The sequence below is a fragment of the Miniopterus schreibersii genome (genome assembly GCF_964146895.1).
Source record: "Miniopterus schreibersii genome assembly, chromosome: 7".
Taxonomy (NCBI): Eukaryota; Metazoa; Chordata; class Mammalia; order Chiroptera; family Miniopteridae; genus Miniopterus; species Miniopterus schreibersii.
This window is the reverse complement of record NC_138108.1, coordinates 69206315-69229976: the sequence shown is the minus strand read 5'-3', so window position 1 is coordinate 69229976 and position 23662 is coordinate 69206315. Positions and strand designations below refer to the sequence as shown.

General features: G+C 36.1%; 1 protein-coding gene across 2 annotated transcripts in view; it reads right to left on the bottom strand.

Annotated features, from left to right (window-relative positions):
* ZRANB3 (zinc finger RANBP2-type containing 3) overlaps nt 1–23662 on the bottom strand; it is a 185878-nt gene that overhangs the window by 59558 nt on the left and 102658 nt on the right. For both annotated transcript variants that reach the window (XM_081143380.1, XM_081143379.1), the window contains exons 4-8: nt 23185–23363; nt 21932–22163; nt 20535–20620; nt 7432–7603; nt 6185–6301 (exon numbers count right to left, since the gene is read on the bottom strand). In XM_081143380.1, coding sequence (XP_080999506.1) covers nt 6185–6301; nt 7432–7603; nt 20535–20620; nt 21932–22163; nt 23185–23363 — 786 coding nt within the window. The remainder of the gene's footprint in view (nt 1–6184; nt 6302–7431; nt 7604–20534; nt 20621–21931; nt 22164–23184; nt 23364–23662) is intronic.

Here is a 23662-nt window from a genome sequence, read left to right as displayed (position 1 = left end):
GTTAAAATAGTCATGTAAATGGATGTGGGAAGTATTCACTTCCTCAGAAGAGCTGACTAGAAAAAGATTTTACACTTTATACATTATTTATTATATAGTTATAGTCTTTTAAAAATTAAATACCACAAACCCTGGCGAGGTGGCTCAGTTGGTTGGAGTGTCATCCCGCACACAAAAAGGTCGAAGGTTTGATTCCCGGTGAGGGCACACACCTAGGTTGTGAGTTTGATCCCTGGTTGGGGCACGTATGGAGGCAACCAATCAATGTTTCTCTCTCCCCCCTCTAAAATCAATAAACATATCCTTGGGCAAGGATAAAAAAATTAAATACCACAAATAGTAAAGGTATGTGCCCCCATATCCTATAAGTAACTATACACTCACACAAGTGCATTTACTTGAAAACTCATTATTTTCTTTAAAAATCTCCTTAGTATTGTTCAAATGACTCAATAAAGAGAGAAGTACTTCTAACACAACACTGCACAGTACAAAGAAATCTATTATCTAACAGCCTGTGCCTTGCTGAGTTTGGCACAGATCATACTTAATGGGGGCCTGGGCTTAGACTGTATCTCCTGTTTTCCCATTTTCAATGGGTGGCACAAACATCAACCCAGCTGACCAAGCGGGAAGCCTAGACTGCTTCTCCCGCCCCTCCACACTCAGTAAATCACCACTGGCTCGCCTCTTAAGAAGTCTTCAATTCCTCCTTTCTTTCCAGTTCAGATGTGGTGCAGCCACTGCCCTGGCTCAGGCCCCCCCGCCGTGAGCCTGGATCACCAGTGCCCATCCCAGCTGGGTCCCTGCCCTCGGCTCAGGTCCCCGCCATGAGCCTGGATCACCAGTGTGCATCCCAGCTGGGTCCCTGCCCTCGGCTCAGGTCCCCGCCGTGAGCCTGGATCACCAGTGCGCATCCCAGCTGGGTCCCTGCCCACGGCTCAGGTCCCCGCCGTGAGCCTGGATCACCAGTGCGCATCCCAGCTGGGTCCCTGCCCACGGCTCAGGTCCCCCCCTGTGAGCCTGGATCACCAGTGCCCATCCCAGCTGGGTCCCTGCCCTCGGCTCAGGTCCCCGCCGTGAGCCTGGATCACCAGTGCGCATCCCAGCTGGGTCCCTGCCCGCAGGCTTGTTTCTTCCAGCGCACTCTCCATACAGCTACAGTCCTTTTTCTGAAGCACAGATCTGATCATTTTACTCTACTCCACTCTATCAGATCACTCAAAACCCTGAGGAAAAGTTACAAACTATGAGCCTATGAGCTGCTCTCTATAACCTCCAGCCTAGTCTCTCTCAAAATTCCTCCCTGACATTCTATGTTTTAGCCATGATGACCTACTTTTGGTTCTCTAAATATGCAGTTGCTGGTTAATTTTTGTGAGTTTGTAAAAACTATTAATCTGAAATATACTCCATCAGCACCACCCCCTTCCTATTTCACTCCCCTCAATTTTGGTTCCTAAATCTTATGTCCCGTTCCTTGGGACGTCTTTCCTGAACGCCCCCCCCCACCCCCAAGAGGAGGCCAGGTGTCTTCTCCCATGTGCTTCCACGGCTTGAAGCACTAAATTTCTGTAGTTGCACATTTATTTTGCTATCTTCCCCAACACACTAAGATTCTTTGAGAGGTAGACACTATATCTTGTTCACTATGCCTCCCTGGCACCAAGCTGTACCCTTGCCACATAGTAGGCACTCAATAAGTATCTGTTGAATTAGTCAGGAAAACAGCTAAATAGAGTAATCTTCAATACTAATTTGCATATAACAATTTATAATCTGTAGTATTGCAAAAGTTCATTTACAAACTGGCTTGGGAGAACTCTGAACACATTTTCTCACAAAAACAATATTAAACATAGCTGATAATTAGCTACCTTCCCCCAACTCTATTTCATCTATAACGTAGCTAAACTGTATTGTTTACAGTTACTATAGACTCTAAAAGCTGGATATCAAAAATGTTTCTGGGGGAAATGTATGAAGAATTCCAGCTTAGTAATGCCATGAACTAATTCCTTCTAGCTGCAGCCCAGGAATAGAAGCACAGTATATTGTTCCAGTTGATGTAAGTGGTTCAGGACAGGTTCTGATAGGGAGGGAATGAAAAATGACTAAAAATTAGGGAATTGGGATGGCAAGGACTGGTCTTCTGCTGCCATTAAACTTTGGGAACATGTTCCAATCTAGATTAACTGATTTTTCATCTTTTCTAGTCCTTCGAGAATCCTAGGAATTAGCTACCAACTTCCTACTGACTATCAACACTTACTTCCAACAAGGGTTTCCTATCGCAGACAGGAAATTATATACAAGGTTCTCATATACATTACTTCCCCTTAAACAAGCATTCTGTACTCAGTATTAAGTGCAAAGAAAGTTAAGCAAGCAAGCAAACAAAAAACAAGATAGCTATTAACTCTATGAAAAACAACTGTAAAAAAAGAAATGTAATTATAGTCAACTGTGAAATGTTTAACTGAGTAATTATACTGTAAACAATGAACACTGATCAAAACAAAAATTATGATAAAAATTATGATATGGGAAAATGAAGCAGGGATTCTGAATGTGTCACAAATACTTTCTTATCTGTATTTTGCATTTTTATTTTTATAACAGTGCCTTTCATACATCATACTTTTGTAACCACCAAAAGTTTTAGTTTTGACTCTCATTTTTTCCTTTTAAAGCACGTGCTTTTACAGATGTTGAATTATAATGTTGTACACATGAAATTTATATAATGTTATTAACTAATGTTACCTCATTAAGTTAAATAATAAAAAGTATGTATTAAATAATAAAAAAGTTTGTATCCTATCTAAAATTTGTTTTATAAATTAGCTTGTATTTATGTCTTTGACCTACTGCAAATTAATTTTTATATATAGTGTGAAATAATAGTTAAGGCTCATTGTTTTCCGCAGGGATAACCAACTGTTCCTATTGACAGTTATCCCCTTTCCTAACAGCAATTGATAATCTATGTAAAGGTCTATTTCTAGACTCACTTTCTGGTTCATTAATATAAATGTCTCTCCTTATGCCAATACCACGAAGTCTTGATTACTGTAACTTTATTGTAAGTATTTATTTATATCATGTGCTGTGAGTCTTCCAACTTTGTTCAGAATTATTTTGGCTACAGCAAGTCCGTTGTGTTGCCTCATAAATTTTACATTCAGCTTGTCAATTTCTACAAAAAAAGACTACAGGGATTTTGATTAGCACTGCACTGAATATATAGATTAATTTACAGAGAACTGGCCTCTTAGCAGTACTGAATCTTCTGATTTGTGAACATGACCTATCTTGTTATTTATTTAAGTTTGCTTTATATTCGCTAAAAAATGTTTTGTAGTTTTCAGTGCATATATTTTGTTGAATTTATCCTAAAGTAGTTCATGTTTATTAATGATATTGTAAATTGTATTTTTAAAATTTCAATTTCTAATTTTTGATTGTTAGTATACAGAACTACAAATGATTTTTATACATTGAACATGAATCCTGCAACCTTGATAATTCACTCATTAGTTCTAGTAGCTTGACTGTTCCTGGACTTTCTATGTAGACCATCAGGTTGTCTGTGAATATAGACAATTTTATTCCTTTTCAATCTGCATTCCTTTTATTTCTTTTTCTAGCCTTATTGCACAGTTATAAGAGAATGTTGAATCAAACAATGCTGAACAAAAGTGGGGAGAGCAGTCTCTTGTCATGTTTCTGATCTCAGGGGAATAGCACTTAGTCTTTGAACATTAAGTATGTTATTAATTGTATGCTTTTCATGACATGCTTTTTACTGGAATCAGGAAGTCCCTTTCTAGTCCTACTTTGCCAAGAGGTTTTATTATGAATGGATGTAAAATTATGTCATATGATTGGGATAATCATATGGTTTTCCATTTTACATCATTAATGTGGTGAATTACAGTGATTAATTAATCCAATGGTAAACAAATCTTGTATTGTTGGTGTACTTTTTTACATATTGGTGAATTTGATATGCTACTATTTTGTTAAGGATTTCCACATTCATGAAAGATTGACCTGTAGTTTTCTCATGACGTGTCTGTCTGTTCTTGGTATCAGGGTAATCCTGGATTCACAAAATTATTTGGGAAGTATTTGTTCCCTTTCTGTTTTCTAAATAAAAAGTTTTAGTAATTAGTTTTAGTTATCAGATATACACATGTCTGTTGTTTATTTTCTCTACTACATCCTTTATTATTCATAGCTTTTAAAAAATTCCTTGTGTAATGGTTCTACAATCTGGGTCATTTTTCCAATTGGCATTATTGATTGCTTTATCTTTTAACTGGATTTTTTTAAATTTATTTTTTATTTCATAATTTCTATTTAATGCTAGAAATTATGTCTAGAAGAACAGGACTGACTGAGATAAATGATGCTTACATCCAGAAATGGACATGCTTCTTTTTCTGTCAGGGTAACTGTATGGGAGAGACTAAGACAATCTAGTTAGTATTAAGTAATATTTAGGTTCTCTTACGACATTTACCTTCAGTGCACCACAAAACTGAATTTTGAATTTTCCTACCTTGTGATAGTGTGTACCAAGGGTTTTCCTACGTGTTTCAGCTGTATCCTTAGCTTTCATCAGTCCCTGCATGCCTGCACTATAAATAGGTGTCTCTCTCCACCAGTAGATTGACCTTGATGATTTCTCAGTGTTAAGTTCATGGTAGGGGGAAAGGGACCTCTTGGGTCTCCTGGTACTGACTCAGTATAAGGCAGGCCCTTTGCTCCAGCTGAGTCTTGGGGATGGGACTTTCCTGATGTCTCTGCCCCTTTCCCCCATGGCAACTAAACTATGTCTTATAGCTGTGAGTGCTCCTGGGCAGGAGAGTGTTCTTGCCCCTCCTCCTGCGGTAACAGTTCTCTGTCAAGTGCAAGGTCTTGATTTCAACAGGCTTTCCTGCCCAATCCCCAGCTGTAGACAGCTGTTGTTTCAACTCAGCCCCCAGAAGCAGCTGATCCTGAACTGGGCTTTGGCTGCTGGAGAGGGGTTTTTGTCTCTCCCACAATGGCTTAAGGCTTTTGCTTAATATGTGAAAAGAGTTCTGGAAATAAGCAGGGAATTATGCTTATACTCCACCAATGCAGGTGCCCTCTGATCTCCTAGTCAGCACCAGGTAGAGGCCAATGGAAATAAAGCTGTGTGTGAGGGTGAAATGCCTGTGTCAGAACCCCCAACATTTTGAACTGTCATGACAATCCATGTTCAGCCTTTATAATTTTGTTAAATTTCTTTTTTTCAAAACACTTTATTAAATTTATTGCAGTGACAATGGTTACTATGAACATATAGGTTTCAGGTGTGGGTTTCTATGTTACAAGTTCTGTATACTGCTCCGTGTGCCCACCACCCAAAGTCATATCTTCTCCTGTCACCATATATTAACTAATTTTGTTAAATTTCGGCTGTGTTCTTCTTATCCATTTTTATGGAAGCCACCTCCTTCCTAGCTCAGATCTTAAAAAAAACCTTTTTTTATATGTCTCATCTCTCCTCTCAACAAACGAGGAAAAGAAGGACATTTTCTCAATCTACGAAAGGGCACCTATGAAAAACTTAAGGACAACATCGTAATTAACAGTGAAAAACTGAATGCTTTTCACCTGAGACTGGCAACAAGAGAAGGCTGTTCAGTCCTGTCACTTCTAGTCAAAATTGCACCGTGTTCCTTCAGTGTGACAGGCAAGGCAAATAAAAGACATATTATTACTGGGAAGAAACAAAAGTGTCTTTATGTGCAGACAAAATGATGCTCTACGTAGAAAATCCCACAGAATTTACAAAAAAGCATAAGAACTAATAAGTGAGTTTAGCAAGGTCACAGGATGAAAGGTCAATATACAAAAATCAATAATTCTATATTTAACAATAAGAATGTAGAAATTTAAATTAAAAAAATGCTACTTACAAGAGCATAAAAGGACATGAAATACAAAGAAATAAATCTAAAAAAAATATATTCAAGACAACTGAAAACATTGCTGGGAGAAATTAAAGAAGACCTAAATTAAAAGAGAGAATTAAAAAATAAAATGGCAGACATGGTACAATATGTAAATAAGCTGTTTAAGTCAAAACATTAAAAAACATTAAATAATTTGTATCAAGACACACACTTGATGGCCCAGCAAAGAGTACCTTGGCAATAGCAGTTTGTTTAAACAAGCGAGTAATCAATCCCATAATAGTCTCAGTGGCAATGGAATTTGGAGCTCTCATTAATTTTTCCCATTCCTCAAAGCTGGTATTCAATTCCTATGTGGGAGAAAATAACAACATTTAGACATGCAGCATAAAGAACAGAACAATTAATGCAGCAATGAATCATGTCCTACCTTCTTTTTTATATATAAAGATATAAAAAGAAAATTCCCAAAGATGCCAATGTGTTCACTTAAAAACATCAACATGGAGGCAGGCCAGTCACATGTTCACACCAATGACAGAAACTAATGACAAGCTGTGGGTGAACACCAAGCCCTTTGCTAACATCATAAATCAAACAACTGTAGCTTCCTCTTAAGGGGAAACATTTTATAAAGTAAACATAAAAATTTAAATACATAAGAAAGCAGGATAATGAAAATGTATATGGTAGCAAAGCATTTTTATAAAAAGATATGATCTTACTTAAATAAAACAAAGCATAAAGACATGGGGGATATTAATTAAATAAAAATACAATATAATCATATATTCTTTTATTTTTCTTTCTAATGCTAAAATAGTGGGTAAAGGAAATTAGATCATTCTTATTTTTTCAATAACATATTGCTCAATATTTACAAAATGCTTACTCTAAGATTTAAAAATAAAATAATGCAATAAATAGTGTTTGTCAACAAAATTATGTCCAGATTTTAAGAAATTTCAGAGAATATATCAGCATTGCACTACTCAAAATGTACATAAAGGTTTGCTAAAATGCAATTTGGCTTTCTGATATGTTTAACTTCATATCTCACATGATCACAGAGTTTTAAGATTTCAAGAGCAGGGCTGTATCTAAGTTATTTTAGAGGACAGCTATTCATACTTTAAAAAAAATCCTAGAGAAAGAAACATGACTTCCCTTGCTTCATACCCTACAGATACTTAGAATTCTTAGTACTAAATCTTTGTTGTAAAGTACTTTTTTTCTATATTCAGCAGAAATATATTTTTTAATCACAAGGATACTGAATCTTTTCACATTATATGACTAAAGTTAAATTCTTCCTGCTCGCTTCTTGAAATAATACAAAGCCGATTCATATGCTCTATTAATTAAACCTATTTTAAGAAAGCAGACTTTTCCTTCTGTAAAATATGAAATATGTACAATCTTTCCTAGTATAATTTAAAATGATTTAAAATAAGAATTTCAATCAAACAAGGGTTCTCACCTTGGCTGCTGCTGGTGGAAGGTCAAAAGGAATACGCTGTCTGATTTTAGGGGGCAGCTGGGTTAAAACTTCAGTCTTTAGCCTTCTAATCATTATGTCACTTAATAACTGATGAAGTTCATTAAGATTTGACGCCCCTCTACAATCCCACTGAGGCCTTTTACCAAAATATCTGTTAATATGAAGAAGAAAACTGGTAGCAAAGCTGAATGCTAGAGTGAGAAAACAATTTATCCGACATGGCACTGCTTATACTGTTGCTATTGAATGCAAATTAGTTTCAAAAAGCTCAGCTTGAGAAATAGTCAGGAATAAGATCACATAACTCTCAGCGATAGAAAATATTAGTGTCTAAACGTACTGTTTACACTGAGTTCATGCAAGGCTGGGGCGAACTGGAACCCGACGGCCCCTGGCATCTTGGGTGGGCTCACCCGGGCCGAGCAGTGTGTTCAGCAGACGAGGCACGAGCCGCCAGTACGCCAGCCGGTCAACAGCCAAACACCTAACCCATCTCCACACCCTCTAGACGGGGATACTATGCACATGGACAGCAAAGGAAATGTCAAAACAACAAAACAAAACAAAAGGGGGCTACAACTTAAAATGCTTGCAAAGGATAACTTCTCTAGACCTCTGAGATCAGGAGTTGGAAGCGCCAAGCACTGTGGGCAGGTGTTAAGACCGAAGTATAAATATTTAGAGCTTGTGGATCTACTAAACTTAAGCATTAGGACAGCTGGTCTGAAAATATGCCCCTATCATTGTGACAACCCAAACACTTCTCCACAAAATCCCAATCATCTTCAAAGGGCCCATATTAAACCTTAGCTGTTAGAGAATAATTAACAAGGGGAAAATTCTTGTTAGGCTGTATTATCATTACTAATATTAACAATTAAATAACTATAATTGTAATGGGATTTTGGTGGTATTTTAGCACAACAGGTGTCAACTTGAGAAAGTTGAAAGTTGTTAACATGAAATTTCATGTTAGCAAGTTTAAAAATTACATGTATTTTGATAGCAAAATACTGAGTAGTACAGACAACATTTAAAACATGTACTTGCATGTAGAATTTACAGTGCCTGAATGGAGCTACAGTATTATAAAACGATAGACACCATTCAGTTGTCATCAATAAATTTACTTGTTTAAAAAGAAACTGTTAGCATTATAAGAAAATTCAATAGGTTTATAATTGTTATAAATTACTGAAACTTGTTCACTGAAATATTTTTACTTTAATGTTTTATAGGCCCATATTTATATTAAAAATACACACACTAACGAAAATGAAAAAATATGTGCCAATACCCAATTCTGTCACCTATTTTACCATTTACAATCATATACTTAGGTACATTTTGACATCATGGTTAAAAAAAATCTAATGTTCAGAATTACCAATGATGGGAAAAGAGACTGGGTTTGGCGGGAGAGGGTGGTTGAGAATGAAATGTTTTCCATTAGAATGGGTTCTAAGCACACTCTCTATCTATGTGACACATTCAGCAGGTGGACAACATGCTTGGCGACGGTCTTACAGCACAATTGTTCCACTGGCACAGACAGCACACGGGTATCTTTAAACAGGCCCCCATAGGCCTCGCTTGCCTTCTGCAGGGCACCGATAGCCCTGCTCCAGAGCAACCTAATCTCACATGCCAGCCCCAGGCCTGTAATGATGAGGTCTCTTCACCCCTCCACGAGAGAGTACTACTGAGAGAAGCTTCTGTTGCCTCCTGGGTGATTTACCACTGGTTGATTGCAAGCCCCATGCCCCTATGAGCCATGGTTTGGAGAAACCCTTTCTCCCACCCCCCCTTCTCATCCAGCTTGAGTCAGGCCACTAGAGGTGGCAAGGACTCTAAATAGTGTCGGCAGCATGACATGCCACTGAACCCCCCACCAGGTTGGGAGCGCAAAAGGGAAATGAGAGGGGCAGGGAGGGCTGGAAGAGTGCCCCCTGTAAACACTTGGTCTCTTGCTCTTCAGTCTGATGGTTACTATATATATTTTATGGAATTTCCTAATCTCTTTTTATTTAACAGCTTTATAAAGATATAATTCATAAGGCCATACAATTCACTCAATTAAGGTATACACAGTTCAGTGGTTTCTAATAGATTCACAGATAGCACAACCATCACCGAGGTAAGTATCAGAGTGTTTTCAGCATTTCAAGGAGGAACTCCTGTATCCTTTAGCTATCACTCTCTGTTTTTTAATCCTCACCTGAGGATGTTTTTACCACTGCTTTTTCAGAGAGTAGGAGAGAGAAAGAGAGAAATGGATGTGGGAGAGACACATCGAGTGGTTGCCTCCCACAAGTGCCCAGACCAGGGCCGGGGATACGTGCCTTTGGGTGGAATCAAACCTGGGACCCTTCAGTCCACGGGCTGATGCTCTAACTGCTGAGACAAACTGGCCAGGGCAGCTATCACTCTCTTAACCGCTGCCCTGCCTTCCCAGCCCTAAGTAACCACTAATCTATTTTCTTTCTAAAGATTTCCCTATTCTGAACTCCCATATACATGGAATCACACAGTATATAGTATACACTAGTATATAATGACTGGCTTCTTTCACTTAGCATAATGTTTTCAAGGTTCATCCATGTTGTAACATGTATCAGTACTTTATCCCTTTGTTGTTGTTGTTAATCCTCAGCAGAAGATATTTTTTCCACTGATTTGTAGAGTGGAAGGGAGGAAGAGAAGGGGTAGAGAGAGAGAGAGAAACATCGATGTGAGAGAGACATATCGATGGGTTGCCTCCCACATGTGCCCTGACCGGGGCTGGGGATCAAACCTGCAACCCAGGTACATGCACTTGACCTAGAATTGAACTCGAGCCCCTTCAGTGCGCCTGCCGACACTCTAACCACTGCGCAACACTGGCAAGGGCAGTACTTTATCCCTCTTTAAGGCTCAAAAATATTTCATTATGTGAATATGCAACATTTTGTTTATCCATTTATCTGTTAACATATATTTTGATTGTTTCTAACTTTTGGCTTTTATGAATAATGCTGCTAAGAACATTCAGATACTGTACAAGTTCTTGTGTGGACATATATTTTCGTTCCTCTCAGGTATAAACCTAAGAGCTGGATGCCTAAGCCACATGGTGATTCTATGATCATTTGAAGAAGTGCCAGATTGCTTTTCAAAGCAGTTGGATTTGCTTACATTCCCATCAGTAGTGTTCAAGGGGTTCTGACTTCTCCATGGCTTTGCCCACACTTGTTATCCAGCTTCTTGGTCCTACCCATCTGGGTAGGTGTTAAGTGGTATCTCACAGAGGCTTTGATTTGCATTTCCCTGATGACTAAGGATGGCAACCGTTTTTTCGTTTGCTTGTTCACCATTTGTGTATCTTTGTTGCAGAAATGTCAAGTAAGGAGCTTAGAAGTTGCTACTCCATCCTAACAAGTAAAAATCTAAACAAACCAAAAAATCAACAACTCTTCTTAGATTTTTCAGAGAAGTGAGGTCACAGGGCAAACCGAAGCCCCCCAAATTGGACAAAGTAGCATCAATATGGTTTAGGGTGGAATTAATCACAAAGGAAACAATTTCTAACAACCTAAAATTAACAGTAATAAAAGTTCAAATGTCTCCAAAGAAGTTATGGAACATGAACCTTTGAAATTAATATAGGCTTTCTCATTCAGATTTACAAAGTAAAAATTAATTTCTTCTTTTCTAAATAACAATAAACACACACTTCTTTTATCTTTCTTTTTTATAATATATAACAAAAAATTTTAAAAAGAGGTATTTCCCAATAGGCACTTAAAATTAGCTAGAACATGCATACTTATCTGTGTTCATGAACACACACACACGAGTTAACTTTGGAAATTACCCTGTGACTTTTCTTTTAAACCCTCACCTGAGGATATGTTTACTGATTTTAGAAAGAGGGGAAGGGAGATAGACATATATATAAAGAGAAACATCGATGTGAGCAAGAAACATTGATAGGTTGCCTCCTGTAAGCGACCTGACCCGGGCTTGAACCTGCAACCTAGGTATGGGCCGACTGGGAATTAAACCCAGAACCTTTTGGTGCACAGGATGATATTCCAACCAACTGAGCGATCTGGCAAGGGCTACCCTGTGGCTTTTTAAAAAGTTACTTCTCCTGTGTTCCTCTAGCAATCCCTTTCTCCTATCCCTAGCTCCTGGGAAACACTAATCTGTTTTCTGTCCCTATAGTTTTGCACATTCCAGAATGGTATATAGATAGAATCATATTGTATGCAGCCTTTTAAATTTGATTTCTTTCATTTAGCATTTGAAATTCATCTATGTTGTTGGGTGTATAAGTAGTTCACCCTTTTTATTGCTAATATCTTCTATGGATATATCACAGTTGTTTGTGCATTTACAACGTGAAGGACATCTGGATTGCATCAAGGTACAGGTAACTACAAATAAAGCGGCTATCAACATTTCCATACAGATTTCTGAGTGAACACATGTTTCCATTTATCTTAACTAAATACCCAATGTGGGATTGCTAGTTTGTATGGTAGGCGTATGTTTAACTTTATAAGAAACTGGCATACTGTTTTCCAAAGTTCCTACACCATTCTGCATTCCACCAGCAATGCACGTGAGTTCCAATTGTTCAGCACTGTTGCCATAATGTGGTATTATGTTTGTAAAAACTTCACCTATTCTAATGCATATGTAATAGTATTTCATTGTGGTTTTAACTAGCATTTCTCTAATGACTAATAATATTGAGCATCTTTTCAAGTGCTTATTTGACCTCCACATATCTTCTTAGATGATGTCTCTAACTCTTTCAATCATTAGACAATTTTTTGTTTTATTTTTGAAAGATTTATTTTTATAAATTCCTTTTGTATATTTTAAAATTTATATATATATATATGATTTTGTATATTCCTTTATCAAATATGTGCTTTACAAAATTTTCTCCTAGTCTGTGGCTTGTCCATTTATTCTCTTAGTGTCTTTGGAAGAGATCTTTTCAATTTGATGACATAAAATCACTTTTGTATTTTATAGTTTATCTTTTTTATGTCCTATATAAAAACGTTTGCCTAACCCAAGATCAAAAAGATTTTCTCCTTTATGTGCTTTAAGAATTTTTATAGTTTTATGTCTTGTATTTATGAGCCATATTTAATTGATTTTTTCAATTTTTAAATTGTGTTAAATAGACATAACATAAAATTTACCACCTTAACCATTTTAAGTATATCTTTGTTTCAGCAGTATTAAATACATTCAGAATGTATTTAAACTGAAACACCATATCCATTAAACTATAATTTCTCATTGCTCCCTACCCCTAATCCTGGCAACTACCATTCTACTTTCTGTCTCTATGATTTTCAATACTCTAAGTACTTCATATAAATGGAACCATATAGTATTTCTCTTGTGGAGACTGGCTTACTGAATTTAGCATAATGTCCTCAAGGTTCATACATGTTTCAGCATATATCAGAATTTCCTTCCTTTTTGAGGCTAATGTTCCATTGTGTGCATTAACCACAATTTGCTTATCTATTCATCTGTTTTTTTGGGACACTTAGGTTGCTTCCACATTTTAGCTATTGTGAATAATGCTGTTATGAACAGGGGTGCACAAATATTTCTTCAAGTCCCTGCTTTCAATTCTTTCAGGTATATACCCAGAATTGAAATTGCTGAATCATATCAGCCCACTGCCTTCTGGCCTCCAAAGTTTCTGATGAGAGATCTGCCACCAATCTTTTTGAGTATCCCTTATGTGTGATGAGTTGCTTCTCTCTTGCTGCTTTTAAGATTCTCTTCGTCTTTTGAAGATTTGATTATAATGTGTCTCAATATGGGTCACTTTGAGTTCATCTGATTTAGAGTTCATCTTATGGAGCTTCTTGGATGTTATAAATATGTCTTTGACCAACTTTGGGAAGCTTTCAGAACTTATTTCTTCAAATATTCCCTCATACCTCTTCTCCTAGGGCTCCCAGTGTGCTTGTGTTGATTGGTTTGATGGTTTGCATGGGTCCTTTAGGTTGTCACTTTTCTTCATGCTGTTTTCTTTCTGTCCCACTAACTGGAAAATTTGCATTGTCCTATCTTTGAGTTCTCTGATTCTTACTTCTGTCTGCTCAAATCTGGCTTTTACTCTTTCTAGTGAATTTTTCATTTCAATTATTGTACTTTTCAGCTCTAGAATTACATTTCTCGATTTGTTTTCTATCTCTTTATTAATAATATTTCCATCTTGTTTACTTTTTTTTACTTTCTTCAGATCTTCCTTTAGTTCTTTGAACATCTTTAAGACAATTGTTTTAGTCTTTGCCTATAGGATCTGTCATCAGGTCTTTTTCAAGAGTTTCTGTTGACATATTTTTTCCTTTGAATGGATCAAGTGGGATTTATGCCGGGGATGCAGGCTGGTACAATATTCAAAAATCAATAAATGTGATACATCACATAAATAAAATGAAGGATAAAGTCACATGATCATATCAGTGGATGCAGAGAAAGTATTTGGTAAAATCCAGTACCCATTTATGATAAAAACTCTCAGCAAAGTGGGAATAGAGAGAACCAAAAAAAGAAGCATGCTAAACAGCACCACGCAAGTTGCAATCCAGAGATTAAGAGAGACATAGGAGATATTTATCATTTATAATGTGTAAGCCTTACTTTAGGTACTGATTTAAACAAACTATGGGAGGGGGAAACTGTAACATTATGATATTCACAAGATAACTGGAAATTAGAACATTTACTAGAGTTTTTAAATTATATTGATATTATTAATTTTAATTGTTTAGGCATGATAAAGGTATTATAATTGTTTTTTTTAACCAATCCTTACTATTTAGAGGTATGTACTGAAATATTTTGTGTATAAAATGTGATATCAGGCTTTGTTTCCAAACAATATAGGGTAGTGAGGGTAAATGGGAGTATAGGTAAACCAAGAGTGGTCATTTGTTGATAAATGCTGAAGCTGATGAAAAAGGATACATAGGAGGTCATTTTACTATTCTGTCTACTTCTTCACATATTGAAAATTTTCCACAATAAAGTATTAAAAATGAGACCAGAATATAACTAAAAAACAAAAATCAAGAAATTCAGGAATCTGGGAATCTAATAAAGTAGAATGGCAACAGAAAATGCAAGCTGACAGCTCTGCACCATGCCTCAAGAAAAACCATCCAGACTGGAGTAGAACAGAAGACTGTGGGATGGGAGGCCTCCAGGAAAAAGAAAAAAGGTTACTTATGTGCTCGTAAGACCTTTTGGAAGTCGACAAAACTGTTGGTGTTTTTGAGTAAAAAAAAGTGATGGCTACATATAAAACGAAGAGATGGGGGAGAAGGGGAAATAATTTTAAGAGTAAAAGTTGACCAAGAAAGAAACAGTCAACTACTTGATTCATTAAAAGAATAATGACTTATTTAGTCCATTATTCTATTTATTCAGTCAAAATAAACACAGATACTGAATTACCAAATAATTCAAATACTGGAAAGAGATTGGAAGGTGGTGGCAAGGGGGATTTAAACTACCTTTTAGTTTTGTGATCTGGACAAATTAGTTAACCTTTCCAAATCTCAGTTTATTAAAGATAATACATCTAAAATACATGGCACAGTATCTTATATATAAAAGGTAATATCATGAAGCCAATGAATATGATATATTTTTGTTATTGATACAGAGATATACTAAATGTAGTGTTACATGAAAAAGCACATTACAGAAGAGTACGTATAATAAGGCTCTATTTAGATAAAATTGTCTATCTATCTATCTATCTATCTATCTATCTCTCTATCATCTCTCTATCATCTATCTATCTATCTATCTATCTATCTATCTATCTATCTATCTATCTATCTATATCATCTATCTATCATCTATCTATCTATCTATCAATCATCATCTATCCTTATGCACCTAAGCAGAGAAGCTACCTAGAGGGAAGGTTACCAAAACACATTAGTAATGATTATCTCTAGACAGTGCAATTTCAGTTGATTTTTTTACTAATTAAAATTTTTTCTCTTTGATTTATGAAAATAAGTATAAATCATTTCCTCCAAATCAATGAACTATAAATTAGTAAAAATAAAGGAAATAAACAAAACTTATAACGACAATTTTAAAGCATGGGACAAGGTGATGCTAAGTGAAATTAGCAGATGATAGCATTATAATCAGGCTCTATTAAAACTATGTAAAAATTATTAGATCTGTAGACAAGATAGAAATAAAGAAAAAAAAGAAAACTATTTACTTGTTAGTACAGCCAGATTATGGCATTTTTCCTTTCCACTTCTATTGTTATAGTGTTACATATTTTTATTGTTTCATTGTCAAAAATACATATATAAGGATGTATATTTTATAAATTCTTACACATATTAAGCTAAAATCTACTCCCCTATTAAGTTTCACTACTTGATAATACTTTTGTCCTCTGAGGCCACAAAGACAAAAGCCTAATTCCTTCAAAATGACAGATCTTTAAATATTTAACAACTTGTTCCCTCTAGGTCTTCTCTTTTTCAAATTCCTATAGGCTTCCTAAGACCAGGCACTATGTCTTACTCATCTTTCTATCGCCGGCAGCTCTGAAATAATGTCTGAAATATAGTAGGCAATCAATAATATGAGGCATTGTACAGCTGAATATGAAACCCCTCGTTGTTCTGGCTACCCTTTCCCAGATATGTTTTCATTTGTCAACATGCTTCTTAAAATAGGATTTCTAGTTCCCTCTCAATTCCTTGTACTCCTTGTCTCCAATGACCTTCTAAAATCTACTCCAACCATTCATTCCACACTCATGGTTATAAAAAGTCCTGAAAAAACAGCTCTACCTAATAGATTCAAACTAGCCCACTTGTTCATTTATGCCCACTAGGTCTTCACTACCTCATCAGGACCTTTCAGTCAACGGACTGCTCCACTTTCACTATAGCCACAATATTCTTCCTGTCTTCACATCCATCCTCACCTTGTTCTGATCTCTGAGCCCATACATTAATTAGCTTTGTAATTTTCAATATAACATCATTTCCTTTGTCCCACAGTCCATGAATCACAAGCTCATGAAGAAAAAATCTTCAATGGCTCCAATTAGTAAGTTTTTTCCAAGCCTGTACCTCGGCTGCTGGGTGTCGTGGGGAAATTGTACCTTAGAAAAGACTGGTTCTTCTACAAATCCAGAATTACTGATCTCAAATGGTTACTCAGTGCCACTACCAATTCTAAAACACTAGTCTCAGTATTTCATTCTCCCATTAGGCAAAATGTCAAACCACATCAATATTCATCAAACTTTTTTAACCCTCCACTTTTCCATTTCTCTGAACACGATTGTCCTTCCCATTTCACAGAGAAAGTAAAAATCACCACATGCAAACCCCCTCCACTTCCCAGCACCTCAGAAACGATCTGTTCTCAATAATACCATGCAGCCATAAAAAGGATGAGGCTATTTATGTATACAAAAAAGAACAAATAAGGAAAGTACAAAACAACATTTTTGTTTATAACATACTATCATTCATGTAAAAAACATAAATTTGCTTGAAAATGCATATAATTTCTGTGGAAAGATTAAAAACTACATATAGAAATGAAAAAACTACATATAGTTGCCTAAAAGGAGGGAAACTGAGGTGAAAGGGAGATTTTTCAAAGTATGTACTCAGTATTACTGGTTTAGAATTTTGAACAATGTGAAAATATAGTCCAAAAAGATAACAGACAAAACTAGTAAATATAATCATGTATGTCATGCTTTAAAATCCTACAATGCACTGCCTAGGTGGGGTAACTAGGGAGTTATTATTTAACGGGCACAGTTTCGGTTTGGGATGATGGAAGAGTTCTGGAGATGGTGGTGATCACTGCACAACGGGAATGTACTTAATGTCACTGAACTCTACACTTAAAAATAGCTAAAATGGCCCTAGCTAGTTTGGCTCAGTGATTAGAGCATCGGCCCAAGGACTGAAGGGTTGTGGGTTCGATTCCAGTCTAGAGCACTAGTACCTCAGTTGCAGGCTGGATCCCCAGCCAGGGCAGGTCAGGGCACGTGCGAGAGGCAACCAATAGAAGTTTCTCTCTTTCTGTCTCTCCTACTCCCTTCCACTCTCTTTAAAAAATCAATGGGGTGAAAAATATCCTTGGGTGAGCATTAACAAAGCAAAACAAAAACAGCTAAAATGGTATATTTTTTAATGAATATTTTATTACAATAAAAAAAAAAACTAAAATACTGATAACTAAAATATAAAACAAAACACTCTCCAATGCTTCTTCCTGCTATTATGATAAAGAACAAGACTCTGACCAAGTCTTCATTAGCTCAAGAATATTCAGCTGAACCAGACTTCTTTTAGCTCCTCAAAGGCACAGCAGCCTCTTACCTTAGGCTTTAGCGTACAGATTTCTCTTCCTGGAATGCAAACAAGGATCTGTCATTCACAGGATGCTTTCTTCTGTCCTCTGTGCTCTGTGCATTCTGCTAGACTCGGCCGTAGCACCCTTCACTTGCCTTTTATGACTAATCACAACTGTAACTACCTAGTTAGCTGGATTAAAAACTCAGTGAAGGCTGCAACCATGTGAGTCTTGTTACCTAATGCATACTTGATGCCTAGCACATGGCAAGACATATAACAGGTAGCATATATATATATATTTATATTTATATTTATTTATTTTATTTTATTTTTAAATGAAAGGATTAATTCAAAATTAAAGCATATTCCAGATGTACTCTGATCAATGAGTGGAACAGAACCAGCCCTTACTCTGATGTTTCTTTGATTAATGTGTCCTAATATTACTTTAATTTATTTTTATCAGTTGTGACAGACAGTTGACTTCCATTTAGCGAAGGGTTATTCAAAACCAGAAATCTTTTTTAACTGAACTACTAACCATAGGTGGGAATTTCTCAAATCCCTTCCACACAAAACAGACTTTCTGAGCATAAGTGCAGAATTTATCCTATTAATTTTTATCTAATTATTTTTCAAACTTATCTCTGCCATGTAGTATATTAACTATGTCTCTCAGATTTGAGCCATTTGCAAATGGAATAGACCTGACCTCTATTTAGTCACAGATGAGAATTGAATGTGACGGTGCTGAGGACAAAGAACTGTGCAGTTTCATAAGAGACATTTCTTGAAGCTGACAATGACCTATTAATTAACACTTTTGGGGGAAAGCTATAAATATATTTAATATGTATTACTACTCAGAATTTTCCCTCATAAAAATTTAAACAACTATTTTTCCTACGAGGTGAAACCAGCACAAAATAACAATGACAAAGAAAGTTTAGGAAACTTGATAAATTACTATAGACATTCTGGGATATTCTTACCCTTTAAGGATAACATTAGCGAGGACAAATACATCTTCCCATAGAGTGGCTTTTGAAGGTGACTGCTGATAACGGGGTGCTTGGCTGGATTATCTATGTGACCTCTTTTTCTATGTAAAAGGACATTTATTAAAGTTGCCATTCCCTAAGTCTTTCTTACTTTCTTACTGAAAAAGCAGTAAGAGGAAGTCAGATGCGGGGCAAGCCATTTAAGCTCAGCAGGGGTCTATAAAATGACCGAGGGGACTGGGGAAAGGCTTTTCTAGCTCACAAGTGCTAATGGTTGACAACTGAATGTGCTGCCTTTTCCATGTCATATTTGTATTTATATCTCCCTCTAAATATAACCTAGTAGAGGGAATGATGTAAGGGATTTTTGGATATGAGATGTTCCGGTTGAGTAACACTCTCTCTGTATCTGGTATCGTGCCTCTCTAATCAAAGGTGGTCACCTATACCTAGACTTCTCATCTCCAAACCACATTCACATTAGTATACTTCTGTTTGTCATTGCTTATTTAATTTAAAAAACTTTAAATGGTAAAGTTACATTTTGCCTAAGTTTCACTCCACTTTATTATGAATACAGTCATGACATTTCAAATATAAAATATGAGTCTAGAAATGAATAACTAACCATAATTTGCTTTCTGCAAAATTATAGTGTGAAAATGACACCTTCACAGAATCAAAACATTACGGGGAAAATTAACATTCCACAGACTAACTTAGAACGCCAGGAAGTGCCTTGGTCTAAAGCAGAGTCTACGAAATCATAGCGTTTTCAAAGTAAAGAAGTAAAGGAATAACATAAAACTTCTGAAATGGAATCTGGAAGAAAACGCCATTTGAGAGGCACAATCATAATCTTGAAATGGCTGTCTCTAGTAAACAGGAAATAGGACACAATCTTCCCAGTCATAAAGCACTTCATAAAGATAAATTTTTCTTTGAAACAACATTTGTGTTAATAAGTAAGAAAGCAACAGGCATACACTTCTGCTGTTGTATGACAAGTCCTAATCCAGTTAATGTTTGCTTTATGTAGGCAAACTGGTGTTGATGGTCTGCAGGATTGTGATGAAGGGCTTGCCAACAACATCTGGTATCGTGCCTATTTGGTGGTGTATCTTAAAACTATTTATTATTACTTATGTAGAAAAAGACTGAATTTTTAATAGCAACTTTGTGCTAAGACACCTTAGTGGATTCTTTTTTGTTTTGAACATTTTTCAGCTGTTCCTCTCAGATCTTCCAAATGAGTAATATCACTGGCAAACAGTGATAAAAAAATTTTGCCTTTTTCTTTCCAATATTTACCTCTTATTTTTCTTTTGAGTAACTGAACTAGTTAGTGCCTCTAGAATAAAGGTAAACTGTGGCCACAGTGAAACATCCTTGCCTTCATTTTAGTGTTTCATGTGATGGTGGCTTTGGGCTTAAAACAGACACACACACACATACACACATTCATAAACATATATATTGCACACTTGTGTATATAGTTATAATTACACTCACACACATTTGTACACCTTAAATTTATTAAAAACTGTATGTAATCAAGGGTGGATGCTAAATCCTTGTGATGTGAGCTACCACAAGTTTGAAAAACACTGGAACAAGGAATGACTAATTAAGCTTAATGTTCACAGTAAATAAATGAGGATTAAAGTTGATAGAAAATAGTTTGTCATACCTGACATGTGCGTCACAGTATCTTTTGGCATATTCAGTCCATGTTCCAAATTTTTGTGGAAAGAGAGCTTCAATCTGCATAAAAAGCTGTAACATATAATATAAGTGTTCTCAATATGTTATAATATTTTCAGGTAAAATTTTATTATAATGATAAATCCAGTTAATAAAATAGTAAAAAGGGAAAGCTACCTCTCCCTCCTCGAGGTCCCTTCTTCCCCTCTCTCCTCCCATTGCTGTCATCCTATTTTCAGGGATAACTGCTGTCCTTTTCTTAAATATACATTTGTATATTTTCTATGCCTATATAAGCATATGTACATATTCATGAATAGGGCCATATTATACACAGGAAACTAGAATTTCTCCACCAAAACATGTCTTAGACACCATCAAAGCACATATATATTTATTTTTACTTAATTTTTAAAATTATATAAGCAATGTGTTACAATAATAAAGCACTGTTTAAAATCTACACCCGTGGTGTAGATTACTGTAAAAGGTTTAAATAGTCTCCTATTAATGGATATCTAGGCTGTTTCTAGCTTTTATGTAACTACAAAAATGAATAACAATGGAGGTCTGCAGGTATATGTACGCATATATAAAATATATGTAGATGTAGGTATATGTACTACATCTACCTTTATCAATCATCCATCCATCCATCTGCATTTCTATTAGATAGATTTGTAGGGTATATTTTAAAAACTGAAACAGATGGGTTTAAGGTAAATGCTTTAATAGGGCTCCCCTGGGTTACAATAACCCTTATAGACTCATAAGAGTTTCATCCATTATTTCTTCTCCCCAACCCTTTAATCACTCCATACCCCACCTGCCTCTCAGAGTGGTAAAAGCTAAATGGGGCATCACACCAATGCCTGATTCCTCCATCCTAAGTAGATACTCTATTTAGTCTGCACCTAAGTGCTCTATCTTCCCAAACATGGATCTTACAGTGAAAGAAACAGAAATAGGTTATGTAATACAGCATAAAATATATAAAGATATATCCTTATATAAGATACAAAGTTGATTCAACTCCAATCCTAAGATGCTAATAATGTAAAATAAACTGGACAAAATGAAGATTAAGGCCACAGAACAACCAAAAGAACACAAATGTTATTTACAAATTTGTACTAAATATGAAAACCTTATAATAAAGGTAAAAATTATTTTTTAAATAGCAGGTACTCACAAGCATGGCTAAGGTACACATGTAAATAGATAAAAGTCAAGATAAAAAGTATATTTAATCATTAAGAGCTATCTAGAAATTACCACAGTGTTCTTCTGGCATTTGAGGCATCTAATTTAAAATTTCACACCAGGCGACTGATTGAGTTTTGTGGGGTTGTTCGTAAGCCCAAAGTGGAAGGATCTGGATACCTCTTCAGGCCTTCCCAAAGCCGGAGTTCCTGTGAGGAGCACGGCTCGCCTGGCCTTCTGCACCACGGGCAGCAGGATTCTGCTGCGGCTCGCGTTTCTGGACTTCATGTAGTGGGATTCGTCCACTATCACGACGCCGAAGTTCTGCCTATTCAGCGCCTCTATCAAAGCCTGCGCATCTGTCGTCAGGAGGCCGTAACCCAGAATCGTCACTTTGCTGGTCGATATTCTCCTAGAAAAGAAATCCATGTACTTTAAAAATACTATTTAAGTAACCGATTTATCATAAACAGTACAACTCTTTGAGAAGAAATGCGAAGAAGAGGAAAAAACAAGAGCAGATGATACCACCACTGAAGCCCAACTTCTCTTAAGACTTTATAGTCTTCGAATATAATAAACCAGAATCCAAAACTTAAAACCTGGTTAATCAAATCTGAGTTTTTTTGTTACATGGGCTCTGGAAGATTTTGGCATCCCAGCAAGCCACGTTTTACCAGGGTAAGAACGTTACTTTCTGAGAATGTTTGGTTGGTGACTCCATGCAGCCTTCCTACAAAGAGGATCGCAGTGTGTTTTAAGACAGGTGTCACCAGGATCTTGAGCAGGACAATAGTTAGTATTGCAGGGCTGTCTAGTACCCTGCAGGGCATCTCACATTCCTGGACCTGCCCTTAAAAGCCAGTAGGGTCCCTGTCACAATGACAACAAAAATGCCACCGGCCCTGGGACGATAAAGTGTGGGAAAAGAGGGGGTACCACATCACGTGGAGAAAACACTGGGCTAAAGTGATCCCTGATCTTTTGAACTATCTCTAATTCATATGTCTATAATATTACTTATCATACTCTAATGAAATGATTCATTTACATATTTATCTCCCTTACTATACTATAAGACAGATGAGGGCAAGGGATGTGTCTTAATCATTTTTGTATGTACGGTGCTATGATCCCAATGAGTTTGTAGAATTAAATATTGTAATTAGACAATAAATGCATTAAAAATAAAACATGTCACTTTGCATTTTCTATATCACCAGTGAAAACACAGGACAGAGTTAGTCTTCTGTAATTTCCTACCCTCTAATAGAAAAGGATGGGCTCCTAAACAGCCAGCACCAACACTGCAATCACGTTTTTTCATAATGACAACTGCATTTTCAGCTGTGGAGAAATCTACTATTGAGATTTACTTGATAATAATAGTGCTTGGCACTTTCCCCCCATAAATATTAGAAAGTTGTTCTTACCCAACATCAGTTTTATTCCGAATAATACTGATTTCTTCTGGATCTAGTTCTGGGATCCATTTCTCTATTTCTTCTGTCCAAGGGTACCTCAGAGATGAAGGGACCACTATTAAAAGTGGCCATTCCTCCTTATAGAAGTAAGCGATGGCAATTGCTTGAATTGTCTTTCCTAGACCCATCTAAATTAAAAAAAAAAAAAAAAAAAAAGATAGATCAATATTAAGGCTAAAATATTTTGAAAGAAAACATAAAATATTTTATTTAAGAGTATTATTATCAAAATAATTTTCCAATGTAAAGTCAATTGGATTACACAGCTAATTAAATGTTCACGATTATGATGACCCTTAAAAGTCATTAGAAAAAATTATATTTTTTGCAAATCATTAGTGATTGGACTTAGAGACAAAATGACCCCTACTTTAAAATATTAGTTATACTGGTTTCATATAACTTCATTTTATAAAGATTTAGGTTA